This window comes from Volvox carteri (genome assembly GCF_000143455.1).
Source record: "Volvox carteri f. nagariensis unplaced genomic scaffold VOLCAscaffold_88, whole genome shotgun sequence".
NCBI classification, from domain to species: Eukaryota; Viridiplantae; Chlorophyta; class Chlorophyceae; order Chlamydomonadales; family Volvocaceae; genus Volvox; species Volvox carteri.
In genome coordinates, this window is record NW_003307631.1 from 221,724 (window position 1) to 248,306 (window position 26,583).

The 26,583-nt window shown below is 53.9% G+C and overlaps 4 protein-coding genes across 4 annotated transcripts in view; 1 reads left to right on the forward strand and 3 right to left on the reverse strand.

The window, feature by feature from the left end:
- VOLCADRAFT_119903 (uncharacterized protein) overlaps nt 1–1,128 on the reverse strand; it is a gene marked incomplete at both ends in the record, with an annotated part of 4,915 nt that extends 3,787 nt beyond the window's left edge. Inside the window, 3 exons of the mRNA XM_002958206.1 lie at nt 120–159; nt 651–708; nt 1,078–1,128. Of these exons, the coding sequence (XP_002958252.1) occupies nt 120–159; nt 651–708; nt 1,078–1,128 (149 nt within the window). The remainder of the gene's footprint in view (nt 1–119; nt 160–650; nt 709–1,077) is intronic.
- Nucleotides 1,129–7,008: 5,880 nt separating this feature from the next.
- On the reverse strand, nt 7,009–10,241 carry VOLCADRAFT_99471 (uncharacterized protein; the record flags this gene model as incomplete). The annotated part of the gene is made up of 5 exons (XM_002958207.1): nt 7,009–7,082; nt 8,186–8,260; nt 8,418–8,501; nt 8,543–9,183; nt 9,853–10,241. The coding sequence occupies 5 exons, from the start codon at nt 10,239–10,241 to the stop codon at nt 7,009–7,011; spliced, it is 1,263 nt and encodes a 420-aa protein (XP_002958253.1).
- Nucleotides 10,242–18,121: 7,880 nt separating this feature from the next.
- VOLCADRAFT_99472 (uncharacterized protein) lies at nt 18,122–21,607 on the forward strand (the record flags this gene model as incomplete). Its single annotated transcript, XM_002958188.1, has 4 exons — nt 18,122–18,251; nt 20,810–20,969; nt 21,088–21,262; nt 21,488–21,607. 4 exons carry the CDS (start codon nt 18,122–18,124, stop codon nt 21,605–21,607), a joined length of 585 nt encoding a protein of 194 aa, XP_002958234.1.
- Nucleotides 21,608–22,454: 847 nt separating this feature from the next.
- VOLCADRAFT_99473 (uncharacterized protein) lies at nt 22,455–26,078 on the reverse strand (the record flags this gene model as incomplete). Its single annotated transcript, XM_002958208.1, has 4 exons — nt 22,455–22,662; nt 23,959–24,063; nt 24,194–24,340; nt 26,065–26,078. 4 exons carry the CDS (start codon nt 26,076–26,078, stop codon nt 22,455–22,457), a joined length of 474 nt encoding a protein of 157 aa, XP_002958254.1.
- Nucleotides 26,079–26,583: the final 505 nt, after the last annotated feature.

Below are 26,583 nucleotides of genomic sequence, written 5' to 3' on the forward strand. Positions count from 1 at the left end.
CCCCAAACCCCCTCCCTACACACACAAACACACACACGCGTACACCCAACACCTCAGCGAAAGGGCGAATGTACGGTACCCCACGCCTTTCCTGCACACATTGCCGTACCCTGCCGTACCCGATGTTGAGCATGTACATCGTGTCGCCGGGTCGCAGTCCTGGACACAAACAAAAAGACAGACAGACAGACAGACAGACAGACAGACACATAGGGTAAGCACAATGGAAAGCAGAAAGCAGGAGGACAAGTTTAAATCCTGGATCCTGCACACCGGCAGCGGCCCGACGTATGGGGTGGTCGCGGTATCCAGAGTTAAAAGACTCTAAATGACAACAGCTTTTGCCTATTCTACTTTATCCTACACACACACACACACACACGCACACACACACGCGCGCGCATATCCCCCGGTTGGGGTAACCAGCCACCCACCCATCCCACCCTCCCCACCCTCCCTCCTTCCCCCTCCCCCTCCCCCTCCCTCCCCACCCGCNAACCTACCCCCACACTCTCAGAACCAGCAAAGCGCCACGGACACCAATACCCCGGGTCCTATTACTGCTGTCACCATTCACACTGGTGTTATGTGTGGTGCGAGTGTGTCGGTCACTTTCCAACACACCCACCCCGCCATCCACCCCCACGTACCTGCCGCCTGAATGGCCACGTTGAGCCCGGTAGTGGCGTTGGGCACGAACACTAGGTCCTATGTGGCAGCACGAAGCCGTAACAGACAGGCGGGAGGGGGGCGTAACAGTCGTAACAAGTGAGGTGGGGGGGGAGGCGCGTCCGTCATCGTGATATTGTAATTGACGGAATTACATTACAGGTTAGTCCAGTATTCAATCCTGTGATTGATGCAGATGGCTGTATTGACACTTCACTTCTCTGATAGATGCAAAATCCCGCCGTACTTCGGAATAAGCATTTATTGACCTCATTACCCTTATGGATAAAAAAGGGGGTTGTGTGAAATCTTGAGGACGGCATTCAGGACGGGTGAGGTGAGATTGCGAGAAAGATAGCTGGCCGATCGCCCGTCGGTCTAGGGGGCCAAAATGTGTGAACGACTGACCCATGGGTCAGCCCCAATGAAGTCCGCCATCTCCCGCATCACCCGGACCATGTGAAGGAACAGCTCCCTGCGACAGCCGGTACATGAGGATAGCACGGTAAGGCGTTTGCGGCCATTTGCAGGCGGGTGCCTGGCAGAACTGCCAGGAGACATCTCTACACTACACGCGCAGGAATCCCAACGAATGGCCCAACGGCGCTTCCACACCGCGGTTTTCGTTTCAATTGCACAAACAGACACCAGGATGATGAATTTTTGATGCCCGCATCTGGCAATAATGGGATGATGTGTGTACCTGTCAAGGAAGCGCAGCGGCTGCGCTTCGCAGTGCTCGCGCCACTTGTTTGCTTCCTGGTGAGCAGCTCGGCACACAGCTCCAAATGCACCGTGATTTATAAATGTCCACCTTTTAAAATCGATCATGAACAGCTGTCGGCAGGGCTCTCCGAAGCCAAGCGTCGCGACATTCTCTAAGGACGGCGGCTCGAATGGTAGTTTGGGCGCAACATAAGACTCTCTTGAAATAGATATCAAAGCTTCGACGTTATCAGTAAAAAAACTGCCGAAATTCTGATAGCCTGTGCGGGCCACAGCAGGCGCAGGGCTAGAAGATTGCGCCATAATCGCACGCTATAAGCTTGTTCAAATATCACGGAGCTTTACAGTCTTAGAGTCTTGAAACTTGGGTTCGAAAATGTCGCAAACGAAATTTCGGTTACACTACGACACTGGTCCAGGCAGTAAGCTTCGACTTCTCGAACCGAAGTATGAGTGCAGAGATAGGCAAGTTATTGCGGAGGAACTGCCGTGGTGCGTGGAAGTAGGGCGCATGCATGCATGTGCCGGACCACAGTACGGCAGGGGACGCCGAGCTCCTACTTGGGTCCCACAGGCGCATTGGTTCTTTAACTGCCCTTGTTTCATCTATTACCAGGAGGTGTGTCCCCCCCGCTGCTGGGACAGTGTCCTCTAGTTTCCCCCCCCCCACCCACGGGTCGGTATCGTACTAATTGTCCTTTATGATGGGCTTAATTTTGGAGTACCCGTATAGGTGCGTCCTCTCGCCAATTTTCTGTGCCTCGTCGTTCCCCCCCACCCACCCAGGGCAAACCCGGGGGTTGCCACAATGCAGCGGTCCCTGGTTTGTCCCTGCTGGTTTCGGGTGGGTCGCCCGCGTGGCTCTTGTCGGGGCGCTTGAGGTTGTAGATTCATTAACGGTGCAACACAGGTAACTGTCATTACTATCGGCCACTAGTGCAACTTTCACAATGGGTTGGTGTTGGGAGGGGGCTTCGCAACGGGTTGTTTTGCTATTGAGTTGTGCTTGCGGTTGGCGGCTTAGCTACTGTAACGCAACACGGCAGGACTGAGCAATAATCTGTTGTGATGTGATTGCGTTCGCCAATGATTGACCAAAAGCTATTAATAATCCTAAACAGGTGTAACCTCTTATGTACACTAGGATATCTAATGCGATACAGTCCCTATGGGAAGAAATGAATAAGGCCCTCGAGAATAAGGCCCCAATGAATAAGGCCCTCGAGAATTCTTTTCGTCGCAGGTTCTACCTGCTGCGCAGAACCTTAAGCAAATTTTCTTTCAAGTTTCTGGCAGCAATTTTAGACATAATGGTTTGGGGCCTTGTGTCGTGCTGCGCCTCATTGCTCGCTGCCACTGTGTTTCGCGTCTGAGTCCATTTCGTCCGAAAAAGATTTTCCCACACAATCGCATGCAAGTTTTACAGTGCCATACAAACCTATATGTGACCGTAAGGGCCCGAGACGGATTCTTCCAAAGGGGAATGTAGTAGCTAGTACACTGTACGGCACACATAACCTCTACAAATACGCGCTAAGCGCGACCGCCAGCATCTCGAGAGGCCTTTTCAGCGGCCAGCTACTACACCTGTAGTTGTGTGTGATTAATTGTCACGCTATAAATGTGTGAACAGGCGTTCATACACACATGCTGTGTATCACACCCTTAAGCATTACCTAGCAAAATGCAAGGTAGGCAAGCAATAGCGGCACGCAACCTCTGCAATTCAGTTATGATATAAAACACCTTGCCATACATCTACACTAGGGTTTGGCACTAATGGTAAGCGGACGAGGGAGAATGAAGATGACCTCCCGCGTACCCGCATCAATACCAATACAACGTCCATGGGCCCCCCGGCTTTTACGGACACACCCGCACTTGTGTGCGGAACTTGTAACTTGTAACTAATGGTAACGCGCGACCATTGCCCCCGAGAAATCCCGGGATCGAGACCTATCAGGGATAAAGATCCTTCCGATGGAGGAAGTTATTGCGACCCTTGTTGATGGACGGTGGTGACCTGGGATAAAGTTAACCTGTTAGCCGACCAGGAATGGAGTTGGGCCGCTGTCCACCCGTCAGATTCCGTTGGATGAAGGCGGGTGCGGAAACTGAGCGATCCGCTACGAAGTTGACTAGGGGGTGACTGGATGCGGGTGCCCCGAAATACTGGGGAAGGCAGGGTTTCGCAGGGTAGCTGCCACGGTTGAAGATATACCCCCCTGTTTCACACATCCATATGCTCAGACCAGCGCTTCACTGACTGCACAGCAAGAGAAGACATTATCAGACAGCATGTAGACGCAGCTGCCGCTGCTGGCACCGCCCTTGCACATTCCCCGGGGTGTACTGCAGGAGCCGCCAGTTTTCAGCACCATGCAGAGGCTCAGTCCCGTAGCTGGGGTCACTGGGAAGGTGTTACCCAGCTTGTCGAAGATAAGCAAGCCGAGCTGCATGCCCTTCCATTTTTTCTTCCGGTAGCTGAAGGTTTACCATTGATTGTTGTACTCTGGAGGCGCTGGGCAGCTGTACTCACGCAGGATGTGTCTGTAGGGCAGGGAGGGTACGGGAGGTGTATTCATGTGTGTCGGGTGTGACCGGTAGGCAGGCGGAACATGCACTTTGTCAGTCCATGGCCAGCATCTGGTAAAAATTAAGAGCGAGTGTCTAAAAACCAGGCATCTATTATACCACGGCACGATCTATAGACCATTCCGTACAATGAATAAACCTAAGAAGGTTCTCTACTGTTCCGTTTATCTTTAACATGTTCTTAAGCCATCCTTAGCATGGTAAGGATGAAGGATTCTATATGATTCTTATGCTGTTCATAGCACGCACTCTAGAGTTCTCAGTACTGCGGCTACTTTTAAAATTCTTTAGCGATTAATGTGGAAGTGTCGACGCCAACCCACCAACCCACCAAGGATGAGGATGGCAGAGGGGAGTAGATGCAGTCACTAGGATGCGGGATGTTTGGCTTAAGTGTGTGTGTGGGATGTATCCAACCGACAGGATGCGTGCCCGAACACCTGCAGTACCTGGCCGCTGGAAAGGCCCCTGAGTTACCGTAGTGCTACTTATAGTTCGTGATCGCTTTGTTCGGGGAGGGGTCAAAAAACTTTCTGAAATTTGTACGTGCTCTTTGAATTTCGGGGAAGGACGGACCAGATTTTGCGGGCATGATACAAATTTCGGGGCCCCTTCCAAAGTTTCGGGGCTTTTCAATCTGCAGCTTCCAGTCAGTCTTCCTCCACCGGCGTGAGCGCAAGCCTCGCCTCGCCGGCTGCCGTAGCATTGACCGCATTGCGCTCGCGCCTAGCAACCTCCTCGTGCTCCATTCGCTCACGCTGGGCCTCGACAACAGCATCATCAAGCCTAACTGGTGCTAATCCAGCTCGGTCGCTCACCGGAGCGTTTGGTGCTAGCGGTTTCATCCCGCATTGAAGCAGGGTTGCCTGTCTTGCACGTTTTCCAGCGTTGTTCATGTCCTACGTTTATGAATATATGTTATGTATTATAGTGCTGATTTCCGCCTTGAAATCCTAGTTTTTGCGAAGTTTGATCGACCGGCTTCGGAGGGTACGATACTTCGGGGCTGCGGTCCCTTGGGATACCTTAGAATTTGTACGTGCTACATATTCGTGGTGCCTCCGAATTATTGTAGCACGAACTATAAGTAGCACTACGGTACAGGTGAAGCGCTTCGCGCGTATCTGTAGTTGATGCGTGTGCGGTACTGCGTACTAGCTACTACACCGCCCAGGATGTGAGGATGGGGCACCGCTCTGCATCCCTCCGGCTCCAGACATAGCAAGCATGCTATTGTAAGGCATGGTGTTCCTGGAAGTGCCCAGGATCAATTCAGACGCGGTAAATTGAAGTGAACTAGATATTTTGCCGTACGTTGTTCACGTACGTGTGTGATGTGTGGGACAGGGGGGTCATATCTTCACCCGTGGCCGCTACCTGGCGAAACCCTGCCTTCCCCGGTATTTCGGGGCACCCTCATCTAGTCACCCTAGTCAACTTCTCAGTGGATCGCTCAGATTCTGCACTCACCACCCGGCGTCCAACGGAATTTGACGGACCGACGGCGGCTCAACTCCATTCCTGGTCAGCTCGCAGGTCTACTTTATCCCAGGGCACCACCATCCATCAACTACCAGTATTTGTGTGCACAGAATACTGGACACGTGCTGCTGACGTTGGATGCAGCGTGCCATATTCCATGGCATTTAGCACTACGGGGACGGCCCAGTCATAATGTCCTCAGTCATACCCCCCGTTCATAAACCCAGTGAAAAAACCCAGTTGGTCATATATGCGTCGTATAAGTTATTTTTTGGTAACCAGGCTCGCCCCCTCCCACGGAAGCAAGCACAACTTTCCTGCCTGCAGGTACCCCTCTGTCTGTACGACCCCTGAGCGGTAAGGCAACTACTCAAGAAAACCTAGTTTGCGCAGCCCCTTGGGCCTCCGGCTCATATGGGCCTGCTAAATCTTCGGAGATAAATCCAACTTATCAACATGCAACAGACACGGACACAAACATGGTTGTGGTTGTGAGTGTCGGCTTCCTTGAAGCCGGAAAAAGGGCGGGGCTCCTTTAATCTGTACAGGCTCATTGCTGAACCACATGTGCACAAGTTGCTTGCTTGGCTGTCTTGCTGTGCAGATAGCCAACGCACTTTGCAAGCGCAGTCTGTAAGGCGACGTTACAGGAGCAGTAGCGTAGCTAATTGGTCGAAATTCGCGCGCGTCAGCCACCGAACCAATAGGGGATCGAGACTACTCCCGTCACGTGAAGGGGTATCGGCAGTACCGTGCGTGAGGTTGATGTGAGCTTTGTGCTGGAGTAGACAGCGCCATGCTGCTCTGGTGCGGGCCCTCGAAGATCCTAAACTTTACCTACTTTTGTGCATAAAACGTCATCTGATCTACTAGGGAGACGCTAATCAATTCGTGAAGCGCGAGGCCTTTGGCAGACAAGTAGTTGCGGCTAAGGTCATGGAGAGATAGCCGCTCAAGTTGCATGTTCGATCAACATAAGCATCTCCCAGGAGCAGACAGGCTTCCTGTCCGGACATCCTGATCGGGTGCAATGGCTGGAACACTGCAATGGCTGTGGGCCGTCAAGTGGGAGCGGGAGCACAATTGGACGTTTTGGTGCCTGGCTGTTGATGGGGCGCCCCCGCCGGGCAACTCGCATCTACATGGCCCCCCAGTGGGGACATGTGGCTCCAGCAGATTCGGAGGAGGAGCAGGACAATAGCAGGCGCTGCAGTGCATCACTTCTGGGGAGTGCCCAGTAGTGCAGGCGGTAGCACAGCAGATGGTGGCCTATGTACCCGGACCCATATCCCGGGCGAACATGTGGCTTGCAGGAGCACTGGCAGGGATGCAGCCATGAGTCATGAGACATGAGACATGAGACATGATCATACTCGGTCATACTCGCGGCACTGCCTGACATGGAACATGCACGGGCAGGGCTGCAGCAGGCAGCCCGCAATGCACCTGAGCCCGAGTCCCCAGTAGCCCCACTGGAAGTCGTGAGAGCCCGAACAGCGCTCAACTCTTGTCAGCAGGTTTAGGGCTTTGCAGTGCCTAGCATGCCTTGGTGTGGCTGGGCCATCGTATTGGTGTTGGACGGGCGTTTGGGTTGTGTGCAGCCGGTCGGGCTGGGAGAGAAAGGGGGGGGAAAACAAGAAAGGGGTGCATGGTAAATTTCGGTAGGCAGATTATCCCACTGGCCTTGGCAAACCTCGATCCCGGGATTCTTCCGGGGGCAATAGTCCGTGCCCAACCAGTTGTGCCTAACCTGAGCCGGAATAGTGCTGTCTCCCCGGACATTCCGCCGCCAATTAGTCATTTCTCATTAATTGTCCAACAAACTGACTATCACACCCAACCAGCATGCATAGAACTACGTAAACCAGCTACATTCCTTCACTTTGGCTTCTGTACCTTAGCCACTATTTGCTTAATAACCTATCTTGATGAGGTGAGGGGTGTATATGGTAGTTCTGGGGCATTCGCCTTCCTGGGAGCACATTCAGTTGGGTGGGTCTACAACCAACTCCAGCCATTTAGCAGCTGTACATAGTACGGCACACATATTGTCTACAAATACGCGCTAATATGGCGCTCCACCAGCATCTATAGAGGCATTTTCAGCGGCCAACTACACTCTATCATGAGCAGTCGTTCCCCGCCTGTCCTTGCTTAAACTTGTCTGCTAGGGTCGTCTTTGAATTGAGGCATGATAACTAATATTTGTCGTTTTGGGTGCGAATCGGGTCACCTCTGGGCAGGAATCAGTACGTCACGAAGTCTTGTTATGTATGGAAGCCGGGTATAGGGTCCCCCTCGCTCCCCCCTTGGGAACACTTGAGGGCATTTTCGGAATGTTTGGAGTTGGTGGGGTTCCGAACCGGCGACCAAAGGTTGCCATTCCGAGTGGGATTGTATGCCTGGCCGTTCAAATGCGCGCTTTGATGGGTGGGTTGTTCGGTTGCCGGTTGAAGACGAGTCGATCTTGGGCGTCGTACTGCTCAAGGTTGGCAGAGTTCGCTATTTCGTGCAATTGGATTGCGTCCTTGACCCGGCTTGCTTTGGTGCGATGTTTGGTTGCGCTCTGTTCCCATTTCGTGCTGAGGGGTCGTAGCTTCCTTTGTACTAACTTGGGCTCGTTTTCATCTTGTGTGTAGCTAATACTTCCTGGCTATATGTAGTTCGTCAGCGCAAACAACCGCAGCCCGATTGGAAACGCTAAATCACTCACCGAGAATGAAAGCGATCTTGTCAACGGTCTTTGAGGTGCACGAGCTACCAGTGCCCGAAGAGCTGCTGAGGGCCGCTGTAAAACAGTAGGTGGCTGTGAAGCTCGTGACATTGAAGGGGCCCGAAACGGATGATAAGCGGTACGGTGAAGTGGCAGTACTTCCCTTGCAACCCAGGAAGGGGAAGTTGTTGACCAAGATGGAATTCCCTGGGGATGGAGGTGGTGGACTGACGGGTTTGACAGCCCTGGGGGGCTTGGGGGGCTTGGGGGACTTGGTGGGAGGACGTCGGCGTGGAGGCGGCCGGGTGGCTGGAGACTGGGATGGCGGGGGAGGTGAAGGAGATGAAGATAACGGACCTGAGGATGGAGGTGTTGATGCAGTGGGTAATGGCGGGCTTGGGGGTTTTGATACAGGAGGCACTGGCGGCGGCGGCGACGGTGGTAACATTATTGGCATGGGTGACGGAAGCTGGACAGGGGAAGAAGAAGAAGGTGGAGGGCTGAAAAGAGACGGAGGTGGAGGACTGGATGGGAGCTGGGATGCAGGTGGCGGTGGAGAAGGCATATTTGCAGGGGGAAGGAATGAGGATGGTGCTGGAGATGTGGGAGGTGGTGACGACTGTGGTGGAGGTGGTGACGACTGTGGTGGAGGTGGTGACAACTGTGGTGGAGGTGGTGACGACTGTGGTGGAGGTGGTGACGACTGTGGTGGAGGTGGTGACGACTGTGGTGGAGGTGGTGGTGGTGGTGGTGGAGGCATTGGTCGTGGTGGAGTGGGCGGGCTGGGTGGTGGTGGGGGGGGAGGGCTCGGCGGTGGTGGTGGAGAGGGCGCGCTGGGTGGTGGTGGGGGGGAAGGGCTCGGCGGTGGTGGTGGAGAGGGCGCGCTGGGTGGTGGTTGGGGGGGAGGGCTCGGCGGTGGTGGTGGGGATGGTGGTGTTGGGGAGGGAGGTCTGGGTGGTGTTGGGGATGGAGGTCTGGGTGGTGTTGGGGATGGAGGTCTGGGTGGTGATGGGGAGGGAGGGCTGGGTGGTGATGGGGAGGGAGGGCTGGGTGGTGTTGGGGAGGGAGGGCTGGGTGGTGGTGGGGAGGGAGGGCTGGGTGGCTCTGGTGGAGGGGACGGACTGGGTGGTGGGGGGCTGGGTGAAGGTGGGGCTGGTGGGGGTGGCGGTGCAGGGCAGGGGCAATAGAAAAGCTCCAGTGGGACGTAGCCCCAGCTGGTCGGCGAGTTGGGGCAGACAGGGTCATTCGGGTCATTCGCCGTCACCCAATTGGCGCTCAACCATATTTCTGGTGCTCCGCTTACTGGGGTAAGGCTGGCATCTACTGACTGCAACAGAGCAAAGAAGTAGAAGGGGAATGGCGAACAATAACTGAAGCCTGAGAAGTCACTCCCAGCTGGTGGACTGGTCACGGCCGAATAGATTGCGAAGCTGGCTTTGATACCAGGAGGAATAGGATATGTGTGGGTTGTATTTGCCATCTCATTCGCACTCAATGGACTGCAGCCAGATGTGCCATTGAAGCGCTTTAGAAAGGTTCGATTCGGGAGTACACGAAAATAGGAGACAAAGAAAGAGCTCATAGTGTTATTGAAATAGAGATCTGCCAATCGACCAGCATAATAGTTACCCACGCTTATAGGATAATCCATCATTGATATCACTGACTGATTGATGGCCACACTGCCTGTATCAGACGCACGGAAAGGCACAGGTACATCGGCAGCAGTGGTGATATCTGCACCCCCGTAAAGGATGTGAATGTCATTCCCGCAGGCCAAGCTGATCGGTGGCGGTGGTGGTGCAGCCGCCTCAATACCAACAGTGGTGGTGAGCAGCAACATCCATAGGAAGGTGGTATTCCGCCCAATGCCATTACTCCGCCGCAGGCTGCATACTGGGGATGACGATGGTGCGGGGATAGTGATGGCTCCTGCTGAGTCCTTGGGCGCATTAGGCTGTTGCGACAGACGATCAGGGCCGGCTTCACTTGGGGAGATGGAACCTGGATGGCGTCTGGAGCTGGCGACTGCCGCAGAAGCAGGAACCCCTGCCATGCTGTTGCAGCACTTCCCTTGCTTGCTGCTATAGATGGCACTGCCACACGTCCAGACACAAATACGTGTGTGATGAGCAAGTGCAAGAAACAAGCCCTGCATTCCATTTATCAATCAGCAACCAGCAGCATGTAATTAGCTTGCGTTTCATGGTTATTTTGGCGGTCAATGAGGTCATTGAGCAGTCATCCAGCTATGCATGCCGCATGTCCGGAACTTCTAGAACTGTAAAACGCACTCATCGTGTTTCGCGGCACCATCCAGTTCCTTCTGGCCACCGCAACATGATGGACAATAACATCAGTAAATGACGTTTGATGATCGATAAATGAACCATGTAACAATCAACAACAACAACACCCCAACAACAACAACAACACCCCAACAACAACAACACCCCAACAACAGTATCAAAGCCGCACTCTCAGCAGGTGTCAGAAAATAGTTAGTGCGACACAGCCGCAGCAGGCGCATACGCTGCTGTGGTGGTTACGTGTGTGGGGTGGGTGCATAGAAAGGGGCAGGAACTGCAAACAATAAAGCATGATGTGAATTATACCAACGGCAGGCATGGTCGCTTGCTAGGTAGCTAGCAGAGCAGTGAGCAGCTGCTGCGGTTTCACTCACCGAAAGCTGGGCCAGGGCGAACCTTGGACTGCAGACTCGATGTCCGCAACGCGGACTACCTTTAGACAATCCGCCAATCGGTAATTTTATGCTGTCGTGACACAACAGATGCCAGCTTTATGCCATGAAATTGTTACTGAAAAGCAGTACAAGCACGTAGGTCACTGGGAGGTCGAAAACCGCCGGCGAGCGTACGGATGATAGCAGCTCCAAGTTCACGAATTGTTTCTCAGCTTCAGAAATTTATGTGTAGAACCATACAAGGAATCGATCGTTAACTTTCTGGCAGAACTTTCAAAGCTATCGGTACCGGTCGTCTGTTGGGTTTCACCACAGCAGTGGCCGCCGTGCGGGGGGCGTTTCGTTTCAAAACGAGCTGTAAGAAAACCTATTACACATTTTATATATTGATAAGCTTTCAACAAGCATCGGTAGTGGCTAATAAACCTTCCGCCTCTCAGCGTGTTGGCGTGTGCGTGGTTGTTACAGTGGGCTCCAGACTCACGAAGAGTAGAGCCATCGGGCCAGCTGGCCGTGCACTGCACTAGAGACAAATATACGAACTAGACTACCACCCAGATGAGACAACACAAGTCCATTAGACAGCCAAAAGCGCGACCAAAGGGAAGGCTCAGGACCCACAATCATTATTGAAATTTCGCCTCTTTAAAGAGGCCCGAGCCTCAAAAGTCCTCCAATTAAGAGAATCCAAAAAAAGCGAAAATAGGTGATGGCTAATTATCCATCGGTGACCGCTCCCATAAGCATAACAATTTGCATTGTGTTGGTGCGCCATCAAACTGAAACCCAAGGCACTGGCCACGTTTTTTCAAGCGCGCGTATGTAGGATGTCGCCATAGTACCGGCACCTTGAAAAAACCTATCTTTGCTTCTACAGACCTTACTCCCGGTCGACACGTGCAGCCTGGTCCCACTCGACGGGTACACCGCTGCCTCCATGCGCTGCTTGAACTCGCGCGTTGTTCCTCAAAGAGGCCAGTTGCCTTACGCACTTTGCGATATCTGCCTCCAGGCCAGTCGCCTTGCGGAAGCGGAACCATGCGAGGCGGCGTCTGTGCTGTGAGGGCCATTAAGCTCCGACCGCCAACCGCGTAACATGACTGGCAATGGAAGACAACGGAAAGAAGAGCTATAGAGTATACATTGACAGAAAATGAATATTTTGGATGTTGAAGTCTGCAGGAGATGCGACCGCCCGACTGCGCGAGCGCTGACAGTTCGCAGGAGCCGGCGACCCACTTGTCGGCCCTCTCAGCAGCCAAACTAGCCAAGTCCTTTTCCTTTATTAGATTTCATTTTGTTCATAAATTTTCTTATTGTCTTCCATCGTCAGTCCTGATCCGCGGGGCCCATGGACGCCAGCGCAAGCTAACCGCGCTTCGATTTCTATGCACATCTGAGTAAGCACGGCGCTCCTGCTAAGGCGGCCTTGCTTGGGGCTACGGCATCCTTTAACGCATGGTCGCAGCCATGGTCGCACCTACGCACAGGAGCTGTTTATTAGTGGAATGAAGGCAGTCGGGTTCGCCACACCTAATGTAAGCATCTGGTAAAATATTTTACAAGTTTTTACAGATGATTTTTCAGGCCTATCTATTTTACCATCACACGGCAACAGGTGCATCGCGGTGCCTATGCCTAAAAGCGAAAGGGTTTGGCTGAGGAGTCGAGGTACCTATGAATCTCCTTATCGTCCATCTCTAAAGTGACATTTATGTGTAACTATTACAAAAACAACGTTTCCGGCTGCTTTGCAGGGATTTCCCTTACTTCCCTTACACCACACATTTTTGATATTACGCAAATCAATGGACAAGGCAGAGACTAAAAGTACGCGTCTATGTCTACGCAGCCGTTTGGTAGGGCCTACTCAAATTCTTGTGCTCGTAGCCCGTTGCGATGGTAATCAGCAGCAGCAACGGCCTCTGTTAAAATACTAACTAGGCTTAGGGGGTGTTTCCACTTGGATTAAAGTCACGGATTAAGGCTCAATCCGTTGCATATGGAAACATTGCGCGGATTAGGACGGATTAGGCGGATTAATAAGATTGGCGGGATTAGTTAGATATCTACGCCCGTATATGTATCCGCGCGCTTCGCGGATTAAACAAAGATTAACATGCGCACATACTTCCTATACGAAAAGCTTAAACTCGGTGGAAAAAATCGCTATTTGGTGGCCACCAAGCATCATGCAATGTCGGATTAACACGTTTTACAATGCCTCGTAAAAATCCTGATTGATAGGTTAAAAGGTTATCACTTATAAAGGCTGTAGTTGTTAGCAATTTTTTTAGAAGCTTTGCGCTTCTTGTTCGGCATTACGCACCACACCGTGGGTGTCGTTCAAAGGTGCTGCATGGCCTTCATGTCGATACTCGATGATATCTTAAATGTTCAGCACTACTCGTTTTTACATTTTAAGCACGGAATGGCAATTGCATAAGTACATGTGCAAATGTTGTACATCAATCCGCTCCGTAATCCAGACGTCTGGATTAAGTCAAGATGTCTGGACTTAATCCAGACGTCTGGATTAGGTCAAGATGTCTGGACTTAATCCAGACGTCTGGATTAAGGAACGGATTGAAGTACAACATTTGCCATGGCATTTTCAGAAGTACTGGATACGGTGAAGGTGGTTTCTAAGGTTGTACGGGTCCAAAGTGAGGCGAAGGTTGCATTTGCTGGGAGAGGAAGTGTGAAAGGTATGTTTTTATTACAGAGACTTAAGGTGCTTGATAGAGATTTGAGGCGTTTATTTGGCCAGGATCAGGCCCAATCTTGCCATCGTTCGGAGACAGTCGGTGTGTAGGCGCACCGCTTCTCCCTTTCTCCCACTTTATACCTTAATTTCCTGTATCACCTTCTCCTTATATTATAGTTTATTCAGCGTCCTTTCTGACGCGCGGCACACCAACTTCCGAAACACGAATTGCTGCCGCGCAAACTTCTTGACGCGACGTCGCCTACGATCTCCTGGGGATCAGCCTAGTCTACTTCATCCTTTACAGACATCAACTTCGCTGCTGTATTCGTGGACAGTGCAAATTTCCACCATCCCGTGGAGCTGACCTTTTTCGCCCTCCCTTACCGTTACCTACCCGCCCTTAACTGGGCGGGGTTGATCCGGGGAGGGATTCAGGAACTCTTTTCGAAGGTGACCGGAATACAGCCGGGATGCAGCAGATGACATCTAAACAAGCCTGGATGGCTCAAGCTGGAGTGTCACGACCTAGGGTTTTAGGGTTTTAGGACCTTTTCCCAACAGACTTTGTGGGGTGTCACGGATGCGACTGGAAGGGGCCCGGAGGGCCCATGCTGGGCTTTCTTCCGACACGCGTCGCATCATCATGCGGGCGTCTCGATGAAACTCGTTTTACGCTCCGGGCGCCTTCATCCAGGCCTTCATCATTCCTGGATCAAGTACACGAGTCAAGTTCTGCTTGTTGTTATGGAGGTACGTTACCACTCGCTCTCTTGCTGTTTCTCTCCGCCGGGGATAAGTTTAGGACTCAGCCTGGTGTGTTCGACTTTGCGTCTGGGTGGTGACCCTGATTAGTTACCTTATCGAGAGCAGTGATTTTTTTTCATTTAGGGGGGGTCTCAATTTATTCCGACCTAAGTAACAAAGTTGCTAGCGTCGCCGTAATGTATTCCTTAAGTGTGGGGGCTCTGGTCCAGAGCTCGGTTGCAGTAGTACTGGCCGGCTGCAGCATGGCACTGCTCGGCTGCAGTATACCACCGATGTTTGTTGTATGATGGCCGGTTGGTCATGTTAGCACAGAGCTGTTGCAGCAAGTGATGCCGGGATGAAGCATGTCTGTGGGCGAGGGCTGGCTGTCAGTGGTTGCCAGCTGCCTGCAGCAAGGCGCTACCGGGCCTCAGCATGGTTCACGCGAGCAGTAAATGGGCTATATCAGTCTCTGTGCTCGGGGTATGTCTGGCCTTCAGTGTGGCCTTCGGGTGCTGGTGGGCAGAGGCTCAGGTTTGGCTTGGGCTTGGGGTTCGTCATGGCTGCCATGCCGTGCTGTTGAGTCCTTTTTGTAATAGTCGTTGCACAGGGTAGGTTGTGTCATGCCTTAACAAGTTAGCCAGTTGTTGGGAAAAGGTCCTGCAGGTAAATGTTAGGTTTTTGTAATATATCAGGTACTAAAGTTCAAGGGCGTGGCTTTCCTGGACACGGTGATAGTGGTCCCCAGTCTTTGTGCATGCAGAGATTCTAGTAACCCAGCATAGCCCCTGCCCACTGGTTTGGCTCCTGTGGTGAGTGCTGGCTGGCAGGGGGTGGTGCGGGTGCCAGTGCAGGCTTAGGCAACTACTTGACGGGTGCCGACAAATGTGGCGCAACACAATAAGCTCTGCACGACCCATTTGCTATCACCCTTGATGTACGGGCCGCTGTCAGGGTATGCGACAGTTCTCTTGCAGGATGCCTATGTCATTACTACCTTTGGGGTTCAGATGCGAATTGTGATGAGTGTACACTTTGTAGAGGTGGACCTGACTAGCAGATACGGTTGCCTTACACGCTGAAGACGCACTGGTTCGCTTCTGTTTGCCTGACTTTGGCTGTGTTGAGAATGGTAACCCATGTGCGAGGCCTCACAGCCTGAGCTGCATCGGGGTTATCGTCTGTTTGCCCTGCGTGCTCCATGCAGGGGACCCCTGAAGGAATTTTTTGCAGGTCGGTTTGCAAATGTGGACGCAGGTGGTCCTTTTCACACTCAGTATTGTTGCATCAGCGTACTTCGTGGCTGGCTTGGGTGGGCGATGTCGTGATATCGCTTTGACCACCTTGTTGGCTTTTCTCCCATCATAGTGACATCGCATCATGCGCTTTGTGCATGCCTACGTCTATTTGCTGCCTTGGTTGCCGCACTCAGGCTAATACTGCAACCGCTTGGGCAAGGACTTTTCTTGACCTGAAGTCTTGGCCTGCCAGGGGTTTTTGGGCTGCCGCTGGTGAAAAGTCCTGGGCAGCCCTGGAACGCCGCAAGGACTTGCTGGGGCCAAGGTACTGCCGCCAAAGCCCTGGCAGCCAGGGAGCAAAATAGAGAAAGAAGCGGCCAGGGGGCCTTGTGATGCGGGCATGTTGCTGGGCTTGACCGGATTGTGAGGAGGTGGTGGGATGCAGGGCTCGTACCTTTTTAGATTTTTGGAAAAATGGCCATTGGAAAAACGGCCTGGCAAGCCGCATCACCAGGTCGCGAAACATACCGTTGTGCCGCAGGTAGGTATTGATTGGGTTTGCCAGGGGGTAAGTAATTTTACACGGGGGACCTCCTCGGGCTGACAGCGCCCAACAAGCACCCAACCCCACGGCAGTTCCCCACAACCGCGGATGCACACCGAAGCAAGGCCGGCGAAGTCGCGAGCAGCTAATAAAACACTTAGCGAAAAAACCGCCAGGTCCGCAAGCAAGCAAAGGAATCAACAAGGGTTTGTATCTTATTCGTAGGAAACATTTATTTTGGCCTTTTTGGCCTGCCGCACGAAAACGTTCGACCTCCCACGAAAAGTTCGCGTCACACGAAACTTCTACGAAACGGGTCCAAGGAAGATAGGAACCCCGGAATCAACCGGGCACCAATGCCTACGGGACGGGTCGGCCCACACAAAGCAGCTGGCCGTGCACAACGGGCAGCAGCCACGCCACCCTTTATGCAGAAAACCCGATGATGCAAAGTCCTGCAAGCGTGCCCAGAAGTCAGCTATAGCTTAGGGCAGCCGGGTCAGTCGTGTGGTCTGCATGCATGTAGCGCCTACCTGTCTACATTGCAGTAAGCCGGAGCCAACACCACCACGTCCCTAACACACTGCTGCATGCCTACAGTAGGGGGGCAAGCAAGCCACAGATGCGCACGCGTGACTCGGCAGCAGCAACGGCTCTCCAGGACGCTAATTATTTCTTGCGCAATAGGGCAGAACCAGGAACGGTGCATGCGTGGCGTAATAGGCAGTCCAGGGCCTGCTGGAAAACTACCACACTGACAGGGCTCGGTAGAATGGCCACGGATATGGCTGTTACCTAGTATAGGAATGCCATCAAGCGTCAAACGCCAGAAAGTCTCTTTGTGCACATTCTCCCAGTGCACATTTCGCCACAGACGGGAGGATGCTGTCGCAAGGCGGAGAGAGAGAGTATTACAAGGAGCGCCCTCCTCGAGCTCACGGTGGCCGACCACCACCCAACTCCTCAGCAAGTCCCCACATCCGGGGTGCAAACCAAAAGCAAAAGAAGCAACTGCCACAATAGAGAGGCTGCAGAGGGAAGAAGGCTTAGAAGCGCAAGCAAGAGAAGCACCACATAGTGCCTCTTGCACCCGGCGGCCAGCAGCAGCCAGTAGGGACCAGAAGCTAGGGACTCGGAACCACAGCAAGGCAGGACCCGCGCTTGACAAGGACAGGCGCCTAGAAGACAAAGGAGCAGGCAAGCACAGCCTCCCGGCATCACCGCACGGCGCCCAGCAGTAGCTGCCACCAAATAGTAGGAAGATGTCCTGCTAAGGTCTCCACCCGCATAGGTTCTCTCCCGCTCACAAAATTGAAGACGTCAAGACCTGACAATGCACGGACCAGCACTTTACTCAGGTCACAAAAAGACCCTCCCGCACAAGAAGTGCAGATGGTGCGCACCCACAGGCCATGGTGTCTGCATGCTGCACCGAGATGCTCCCCGTGGCCTGCTGTCGCTCCTTCCACGGACAGGGGCTCCAAGGCTGAGAACGCACATGCAGCGAGGCATGCTGCACGTGCTTGCAAAGAGGGCAAAGTCAGGGCGGGCCATGCCAATCCTGCCCTGACTGCAAAGATAACTCGGGTAGAATTGTAAAGGAGAATGAATTCGGAAATCAAGGGTGCGTCCGGGCCAGTCTGTTCCCTGGGTGATGACTGTCCAGGGGTGGCGTCGTGTGTCCGGCATGCAGGGATGCGCCTATTCCACTATGACAACGGGTGACCGCGTTACGTCGCGGTAAATTCGCGTTACGAGGCTTTAACGCGAGTTTAACGCGACGCTAACGCGATATAACGCGAGTTTAAGCACTGATGACGCACCGGTTCGCTTGTGTGTATGGCCTAACACACTACGAGCTGAGTAATTTTGGCTGGCAGTGCGTTAGCTTAAGCAAATAACGCAAACTTTACGCGATCGTCTCCCAGACTTCCGAGAGGAACCTGGCCAGCACCAGGGGTGGGGCCTCGGTCATAATCGTGAGCATGTTGCACCCATGAAACGCGAGGTCATGTTCATACTTAGCCTGTGCACTAGTGTATGCCGGGCATTCCACAAAGACATGCATTTCGTCTTCAACTGCCCCGCAGTCACAAAACCTGCAGGCTTTGTCACAAAGCCTGCAGGTGCGTGCAGTGCACTCACGGCCGTTAGGTCGGTTAATCTCTAACTCCCAAGACTAACCGGAAACACATAAGCATTTGATGCAAACGTTGGGGCATGGCGATTTCAGGTGGTTTGCCCGCTCCCCCGCGGGTGAGCAACGGAGAATCGGGTGAGAGACCGAGCTTTATATTAGAGCCTCGTGCCTTAATAGGGAGGGGTAGGGTATGTACAGGGTTTCCGGGTTTCCTCAGTCTTAGTGAACCCTCACCCCAAGAGCCAGATCAGGGATGGAGAGGAGTCTTCTTGTGTGTTTCAGGTTCAGTGCGCAAACTCGCGTGATGGAGCCTTGACTCATGAGAGCGTGCACATGTGCGATGCCACCCACCCCCGGGGGAGGAGAGCGGAACTAGCCGACCTGCGGCTCTCGGCTGCTTAGGAGGGTGCAGAGGCCCCTCACACCCATTTCCCGTCTGCGGGAGGAGCTTAGGTGGTCTTTCCGATGGGGCTGAGCAGCAGTCCCTGGCCAGTGCCAGGCCCGGTCAGATACTTGCAACGTTCACATACAAGCACACACACACACGTACATACATACACACGCACACAAGCTCGCGATATGCCAGCTGAGCTGATTCCTGTGCCTCTTATGCCCTGGTAAAAACCTTCTTGCGGACATAACTCAGCTCAGACAATGCACGGCTAATATCAGCGACTCTCCAATGAGTGCCCAGTAAGTTTGTCATAGTGATGGCCAGATCGGTGAGCAATGCTTGGTCGTCGGCCTGCACCAGCTCCACAAGAGCCTGTGCAGCGACTTCATCAAACTTGCGTGGTTTGCGTGTTCCTGTTTGTCCTCTAAGCGGCAGGACATTGGTGTGGTTCAGCAAACGACTAAGTGTCGGCTCATTTGGGATGGGCGCCCTGTGAACAAACATCTCTCTTTTCCGGAGTTTCGCTATGAAGACCTCAAGGCAGTGCCCGGCTGGCTGCTCCCAACACATGATTTTATGTTCACTATCGACCCCAAGAGCGGCTACCACCATCTAGACATCGACCCATCCTTCTGGGAATACCTGGGGTTTTGTTGGCGGGACGTGTTTTACGTCTTCACCCAGCTACCTTTCGGCCTAGCATCCGCGTGCTGGGCTTTCACCAAACTCATGCGCGAGGTCATGCGCCCCTGGCGCGCACGTGGATGGTGCTGCACTGGTTACATCGACGACCAAGCCCACGCCGACCAGGATGCAGACCGGCTGATAGCGCGGCAGGCTGCGGTGGTGACGCGGTGGTGAGCTCGAAGCCCTCGGTTTCTTAGTCAACCGGAAAAAATCCATGCTCGGCGCGGTTCAGCAGAGAATCCGCTACTTGGGAATGCTCATCGACACCGCTGAAGGGGCCTTTATTGTTCCGGAGGATAAGAGGGACAAACTCCTTACTGCAATCCGCTTGACACTCTGTGGTCATAAAGTACCTGTGAAGGCCCTCGCTTCTCTTAAAGGGCAAATCCCCTCGATGTCCTGGGCCTTCGGGCCCTGGTCACGGCTGCGAACCCGCGCGCTGGGCAAGCTCATGGACTCACGATCAATGTGGGGGTCCCACCTCTCTTTGTCCCCAGCAGCGCGTGAGGAGCTAGAATTCTGGCTGAAATCCTTCGATAAATTTAACGGCCGTCGTCACCTATGGGTTCCCACCCAGGTGCATTCCTTGATCTTCTGCGATGCGGCCGGCAAGTCTGCAGCTTCCTTAGGCGGCTGGGGCCAAGCCTGCAGCGGCCCGAGGCAGCTGGCAGACGGAAGCTAGCAGGATGGAATCCACACCGCAGGAGCTCCGCGCCATCCTTCTAGCCATCCAGTCCTTCAATAGCCCCGCGGGCCTACCGGGCCGGGCGGTTAAGGTCCTGACAGATAACCTCAACGCCGCAAACATCATCAACAAAGGTTCCGCAAAAGCTGACAACTCCTACGCGGTGGCATGCGAGCTGCATGAATTTTGCTTCGAGCACGACATCCGCCTGCAGGCCGAGCGGCGGCCCCGAGAAGAAAATAGACTTGCCGATTTTCTGTCAAAACTGAAGGACACAGACGACTGGATGCTCCAACCCGCCGTCTTTCGCTCGCTGGACGCCAAGTGGGGGCCTTTTGATGTAGATTTGTTCGCTTCGCATACCAACCGACAGCTCCCCGTGTACTACTCGAGGTTCTTCACGCCGGACACTGCAGGGGTGGATGCTTTCCGCTCTGCATGGGGGCGCAGCTGCTGGGCCAATCCCCCTTTCAGCCTGATCCTTAAGGTGCTGCTGCACGCAGAGGCTTGCAAGGCCCGCGTGTGCCTGATCGCACTGTACTGGCCGACCAGGGACTGGTGGGCAAGGATCACTGCAGACGGCGTCTGGTTTGAACCCTTTGTCCACGAGGTCATGATGTTAGGCCGGGCAGCGGACCTATTCTTGCCGGGTCCCGACGGCAACACGACCCCCAAAGGTGCATCGGCTTGGGCCACCCTGGCGCTTCTCTTAGATTTTTCCGGCCCCATCAAAACATGCATCCACGTCCCCGCTGACCCGGTCGCCCGCCTCCCGCAGATCTAGCGACATGTGCAGGGGCCTTGTTGGGCCCCCTGGGGGACGACGCCACCGCCGACCTCCAAGCCCTCGCCACGCAACTGGCGCAGGAGGCACCACAATCACTGGCGGCCAGGACTACTAAGGAGTATGCCGCCACGTGGCGCCAGTTTCACTGCTGGTGGGAGGCTCACAATTTTCCGGGCGACATCTATTCCAATCCGGGAGAGCTGGTAGCTCTTTACTTGCTGTCCCTGCTGAACTGATGGTGTTGGGCCCGGCCGTGTTCGCCTGGCCAGTGCGGCAATCAGCACCTACTTCCGCATGGCAGGAAAAGCAACACCCACAGATCACACTGCATGTGGCATCGTCCGGACCTTAGCGGAAAAGCGGCTCCATGGTAAACCGCTCCAGCGCAATGCCTTGGAGCCAGAAGACATCACAGCGCTGGCCCGCTTAGTGGAAGGTCCTGAGGTACGTCTAGATAATTTAATGATGGTGGCAGCGGTGGCCATCATGTTTGGCGGTTTTCTCCAGTTTGATAATGCCGCAGAAATTTGCGTGCACGAAGATCTCCTTCTAATTTCAGCTCCCACATGGAGATTTCCATTCCCCGTTCGAAGACGGACCAGTTGATGCGAGGCCACTGGGTTGTCATTGCATGCTCCGGAGGTCCCTGCTGCCCCGTCGGACTTACAGAACGCCTGCTGGCACAAGGTGGCTACCGCAGAAGGCCATCGACAGCAGATGAAGATGTGGGACCGCTCCTCAGACCAGTCCAATGGATGCAGCGTGGTGGATACCTCTCGGGCCCACTGACAGGCACACGGGAGGCGCCAGTGCACTCCTTGTCGTACGCGGCTTTCCACACACGGCTGCTGAGAATGGTATCCCTGGCAGGCATCACACGGCATATCAAGGCACACTCCATGCGCATAGGCAGGAACAGCACGGCAGCGGACCGTGGAGTCCCGGCAGAGTTGTGCAAGGCACATGGCCGCTGGCGCACAGATGCCATGGTACAGCACTACACGCGGCACGACACTGCGGCCAAACTGGAGGTCTCCCGCCGCCTAGGCCTCGACAGTGAGCGGGTATCTCTTCGGTCTGCAGTGTAAGGCCCATGGCAGCCGGTCTCCCTGCTTCCTGTCTCCACCATTCTAAGCACAGTTAGCAAGTACGTCAGAGTCAGAGCCACGAGAAGACGGCTAAGGGAGACAGGAGCACAAAAGTGTTGACTTAGATGCGACGGAGTGAAGCGATCGGAGCCTCTAAGTCTGGTTCTGTGCAACGTCTGGTCGTACAACCGTATTCAAGTGGTGAGTATATCACGCTTCAGCTCCTTCGTTGCAGGCATTCTGCCTTTCACTCAGTAGAGCTTCAGCTTGTAGTTCACTAATCCCCACCCACCTTCCCCCTTGGTCTCGTTGGTTACCCCCTCGCTTCCAACCACCCTCTTTCCATAATGCTGGTCAATTGCAGACAACTCCACACCGGGCTCGGCCAGCGGCGGGCCAGTGGCAGACGCCCGCTGAGATGCGGCTGGAAAGTCGGCGAGTCGACAGAGGGAGGGTTGGGGAGGGCTTTTCTTTGCGGTTTACATCTTTCTAGCTCCGTACTGTGGCCTTGGGGAGCCCCAGTTGGCTAGGGCTCGTTGCTGGTTTAGTTAAGCCCCGCCCTTTTTTCTATGGTAGTTCGGTCGCGGTGTGTGAGTCTCGTTCAGGTGGCTTTTGGGCGGTCCTTGGGCTCCCGTCTTGTGCTGTTCTGTCGTGTGCATGTTGCCCCGTAGGGGTGTGCTGGTGGGCCGCATGGTAGTTGTGTGGTGGCTGGTGAGCCGCAGTCGTGCGGCCGTGGTCGGCTGAGGCTGAGTTCTCCTGCAGTGTAAGGGCCATGGTTGTCGGGTTTGTTGTGTTGGCACTGCAGGCACTCGTGCACGTAGCGCTCGATGGCACTGTACATGCCGGGCCACCAGAAGCGTTCAGCTATGGTGTGCAGTGTTCTGGCCATGCCGTGGTGTCTGGCGAGCAGTGTATCATGGTATGCATGTAGGATGTCTTTTCACAGTTGTGGGTCGTTGGGCACAATAATCTTGTTGCCTTTAAACCACATGCCGTCAGTGAAGGAGGCTGTGCCCCAATTGGTGTCAGGTTCGGCCAGCATCACCGCTCTTAGGCGGTCAGCCAGGGCTGGCTCCATTGGAGACCCGTCAGTAGGCATGCTGATATACATCATGGCTGCCACCACAGTTTCAGGTGTATGGATGCAAGAAAGGGGATCGGCAACATTCTTGCATCCCGGCCGGTACTGTCATGTGTAGTGGGAGCGGCACAAGAACTCTTGCCGCAACACTTGGCATTGGGACAGGTCCTTTTTGGTTTCAAACCAGATGTTCGGATGGTGGTCGGTGACCAGCAGGAAGGTATCCTGTGCGGTCTCAAGGTATGGCCGCCACTCTTGTAGGGTGTTAATCGTACCCAGGAGCTCTTGCTCTGTGATAGTGTAATTGATTTCTGCAGATGTGAACTTTTTGCTGGTGTATGCGACGGGATGTCCGTCCTGCAGCAACACACCGCCTGTGCTGTAGATGCTTCATCAAATTGCCGCTTGCACATGCATTGCTTGTTAGCTTGGGCGCGACTAACAACATCACGTGGCTTTGAAGCCTGTGTTAGGGTGAAAGGTGTAATAAGATATGCACTGCAGCACGCAATAGGACTGCAAGCAAACTATGTGCTTGTTTTGTGAGTCTCTGTGTGTGCACCGCGATGCATGTTGTGTTGTATGGCCATGCAGGCTGCTTGGCGGCGGGCTTGGGTTCTGCATGCTATGTAGCTGGCGGGTTGCTGCAGGGCTCGACGACTTCCTCCTTGCATCATCCTGGGCATGGTCCTGCTGCTGTTCTGTTGCTTTTCTCGCCCTCTGCCGCCATCCTTGTTCTTCCGCTTGTCCCTGCCATCATCCTTTGTCGTGTCTGTGAGGTTGTGCTTGCTTGAATTCTCGCTTTGGTGGTCTCTTTACTGGCTGTCATGGTGCTGCTTGCTGTCCTGTCGTCAGGGTCTGCTTGCTGCTGGCCTCCAGTCCTTGTAAGTGTCCTCACGGAAGAATTGCATGGACTCCAAACAACCTGCCCTCTCTGCTGCCCAATACCCGCCCCTGGCACCTTCCCTCACCCTTTCTTTCGCAGTGCCGCCGCCGGGTATGCCCACGGGCATGCCGCAACCGGGGATGCCGCTGCCAGGCATGTGGACCCCCGGCCAGTAAGGAGCCGGCAGCTGCTGTGGAGAGCAGCAGCTAACGGTTGGGGACGGGATATGGCCCGATAGGAGTAGCAGCTGGCATATGGTTCTCTACTAGGTTGCAGCTCTGGGATGTGGCTCGGTGCCGACCTGCAGCCCACGCCCGCACCTTGCACCATCACTGCAGCGGCTGTCAAGGACTGCGAACATGACATTCTTGGGTGCATGTTGGGATGGAGCCGGTCTGGAACGTTTGCGGCTCCCACGGCTGTGCTGTGTGTTGGCGCCTCTCGTCTTGTTGTGTGTGGCCGGTGAGCTGGGGGGGGGCCCAGGCAGAAGCTGCGGCAGCGAGCAGCAGGACAGCTGCGCACACCCTGGTTCACCAGGCCTGCCTGCGCATGCATGGCGCTGTCTAAACTTTCAAGGGGCCAACCGGCTGTAGCAGGCTGTGGCTGCTGAAACTGATGTTTGGGCGTTGGTATCCAGGTGGCCCGTTCAGATGTATGGGAGAAGGTGCTACATGGAGCGTGCACGAACTTCTGTGTTGGGGGACGCTAAGAGCGCTTGGGACACTAAAATGCTGGGGGTAAGATCTTTACTGAGGTGTGCTGCTTCCAGCCTTGCAAGCCGGCTACGCATTTGCGGCGGTCACAACTGTGTTCGCTTCATAGTGCTGCGACTAACACCAGAGACCGTGACCATCAGTCTGGAGTGTCGCCCCCGAGTGTCTGGTGGCAAAGCAAAGCACAGGCTCCCGGCCATACTTGCTGAGGACGGGCTGGATATGCCGCTGTGCTGTGTATATCTAATGTGAACAATTGCCACTGTCACGGTTACTTATAGTGCACGATTGATCACCATGATCCACATTGGGTGCATGTATGAGCCAGTAGCGGCTGTATGATACAGGTAGGTGCGGTAAAGGGACTCTTATTCAGATATGCAAGGTCCCAGCGTGCTGAAGTACGGAGGCTTCGGATCTTGATGATTAGTCAGCTTCATAGATCTGCATGCTGCTTTACGTGCATGCTGCTTTACCTACATTGATACTCCTGACAAGCACATTCAAGCTGAATCACAGCTAATTAGCTTGTAAGCTCATATAATCTGGTCTTTTAATTAGACGGACATGCTACAATAAGCGATGACCACTATCACGAATTCAGTCAATCATATTCACTGCTGGCATTGTTCCTATTGACCATAGATACAATGCACACATATAATCCACGTTGCAATACTGGTGTGTATGGCGGCAAAAATGGTGGCGTTCTAGCGTTCGCGCGCGCGGACCACCACAACAAGACCGTTGACTGTCTTTCTGCAGCACAGGCCCACACTTATGGTGCACCTCATTTAGCAAGACATCCAGTGACATCCGAGGATTTTCAGTCCGGGGGCGTATGCTACCTGAGGGTGCCTTACACTTCGCCGGGTGTGACCGTGTTCGGGGTGTCGGATCTCCCGCCCAAGACCTTCGACGCTCTTAGGAGAGCCTGCTCTGAAAACGAGCAGACTCTGGATAGTGTTGCATAGGTCGTGCGTAGAGCTGGAATTAGCAGGTCGGGACGGGGCACTTAAGCTACTGGCCGACCTTAAGGTAATGTAAGCGTACATTGCCGCCCGTTGGCTGGTCCGCGAGTTTTAGGTCTTGGGTCCGGAGCGGCGGTAAGTGCCTGGACCTTTTGATAGGAATATTTATTGGCTTCACTGGCGGCTTCTCGCTGGCGGTGGTCCCCAATTTGCTCTGCCTATGTACGCCTCTTCGTCCTCCTCCTTGCATCTAGGCTGCAGCTGTGTGCCTTATCCTTAGGTCTAGGTTTCTACACAAGGCATGTTTTGGTGCGTCAATGTTGATAATTGGGCATTCACAAGTGATTGGTGAAGACATGTATGTTTGCGTGTGTAGACAGGCGAGACAGGTGCAGGTGAATGTAAACATGGGTTACCCTGTCTGTTACCCGTCAGTAGTGTATTACCCCGACCCCTTTGTTACCCCTCGGTAAGGGGTTATCCCTACCCCGGGGTTAGGTTACCCACCTCCCTTCGTACATAGCCACATGGGTAACCCCTAACCCTACATGTAGGGTGTACACCCTGGGTTACGCTTAAGGGGGGGTTACCCCCCGTTTTATGCCATAGGGAGAGTTTTCCATAGTTTCCCAAAACTGCTTGAGGGCTGCTATAACGCTTCTGTTTACCTTCGTCTGGGCCAAGCTGTGCTCATGTAGTGGGGTTGCTCACGTGGGCCAATGTGTTACAGGGTGTTTCCACAGGGTGTTTCCACTTGGCCGCACACTAACATAGAAAGTAAAAGTTCTTTAGAAATCGCGTAAAGGGACTCCGTACGCGAAAAGCCGAAGGGCCCAGTGGAAACGCCTCGGACACTAAGTCCGCATAAGTGGCACACTAGTTATCAGGGCCTCAGACCTGCTGATAACTTTCAAAGTGGACATTAACTTCCGAGCGGGAAAATTCATAGTCAGCCATTTTCCTTCCTCAAGGCCCTACGTTGACTTTTGTGTTTTCCTTTATCCACAGCCGCAAATAGCCCGCTAA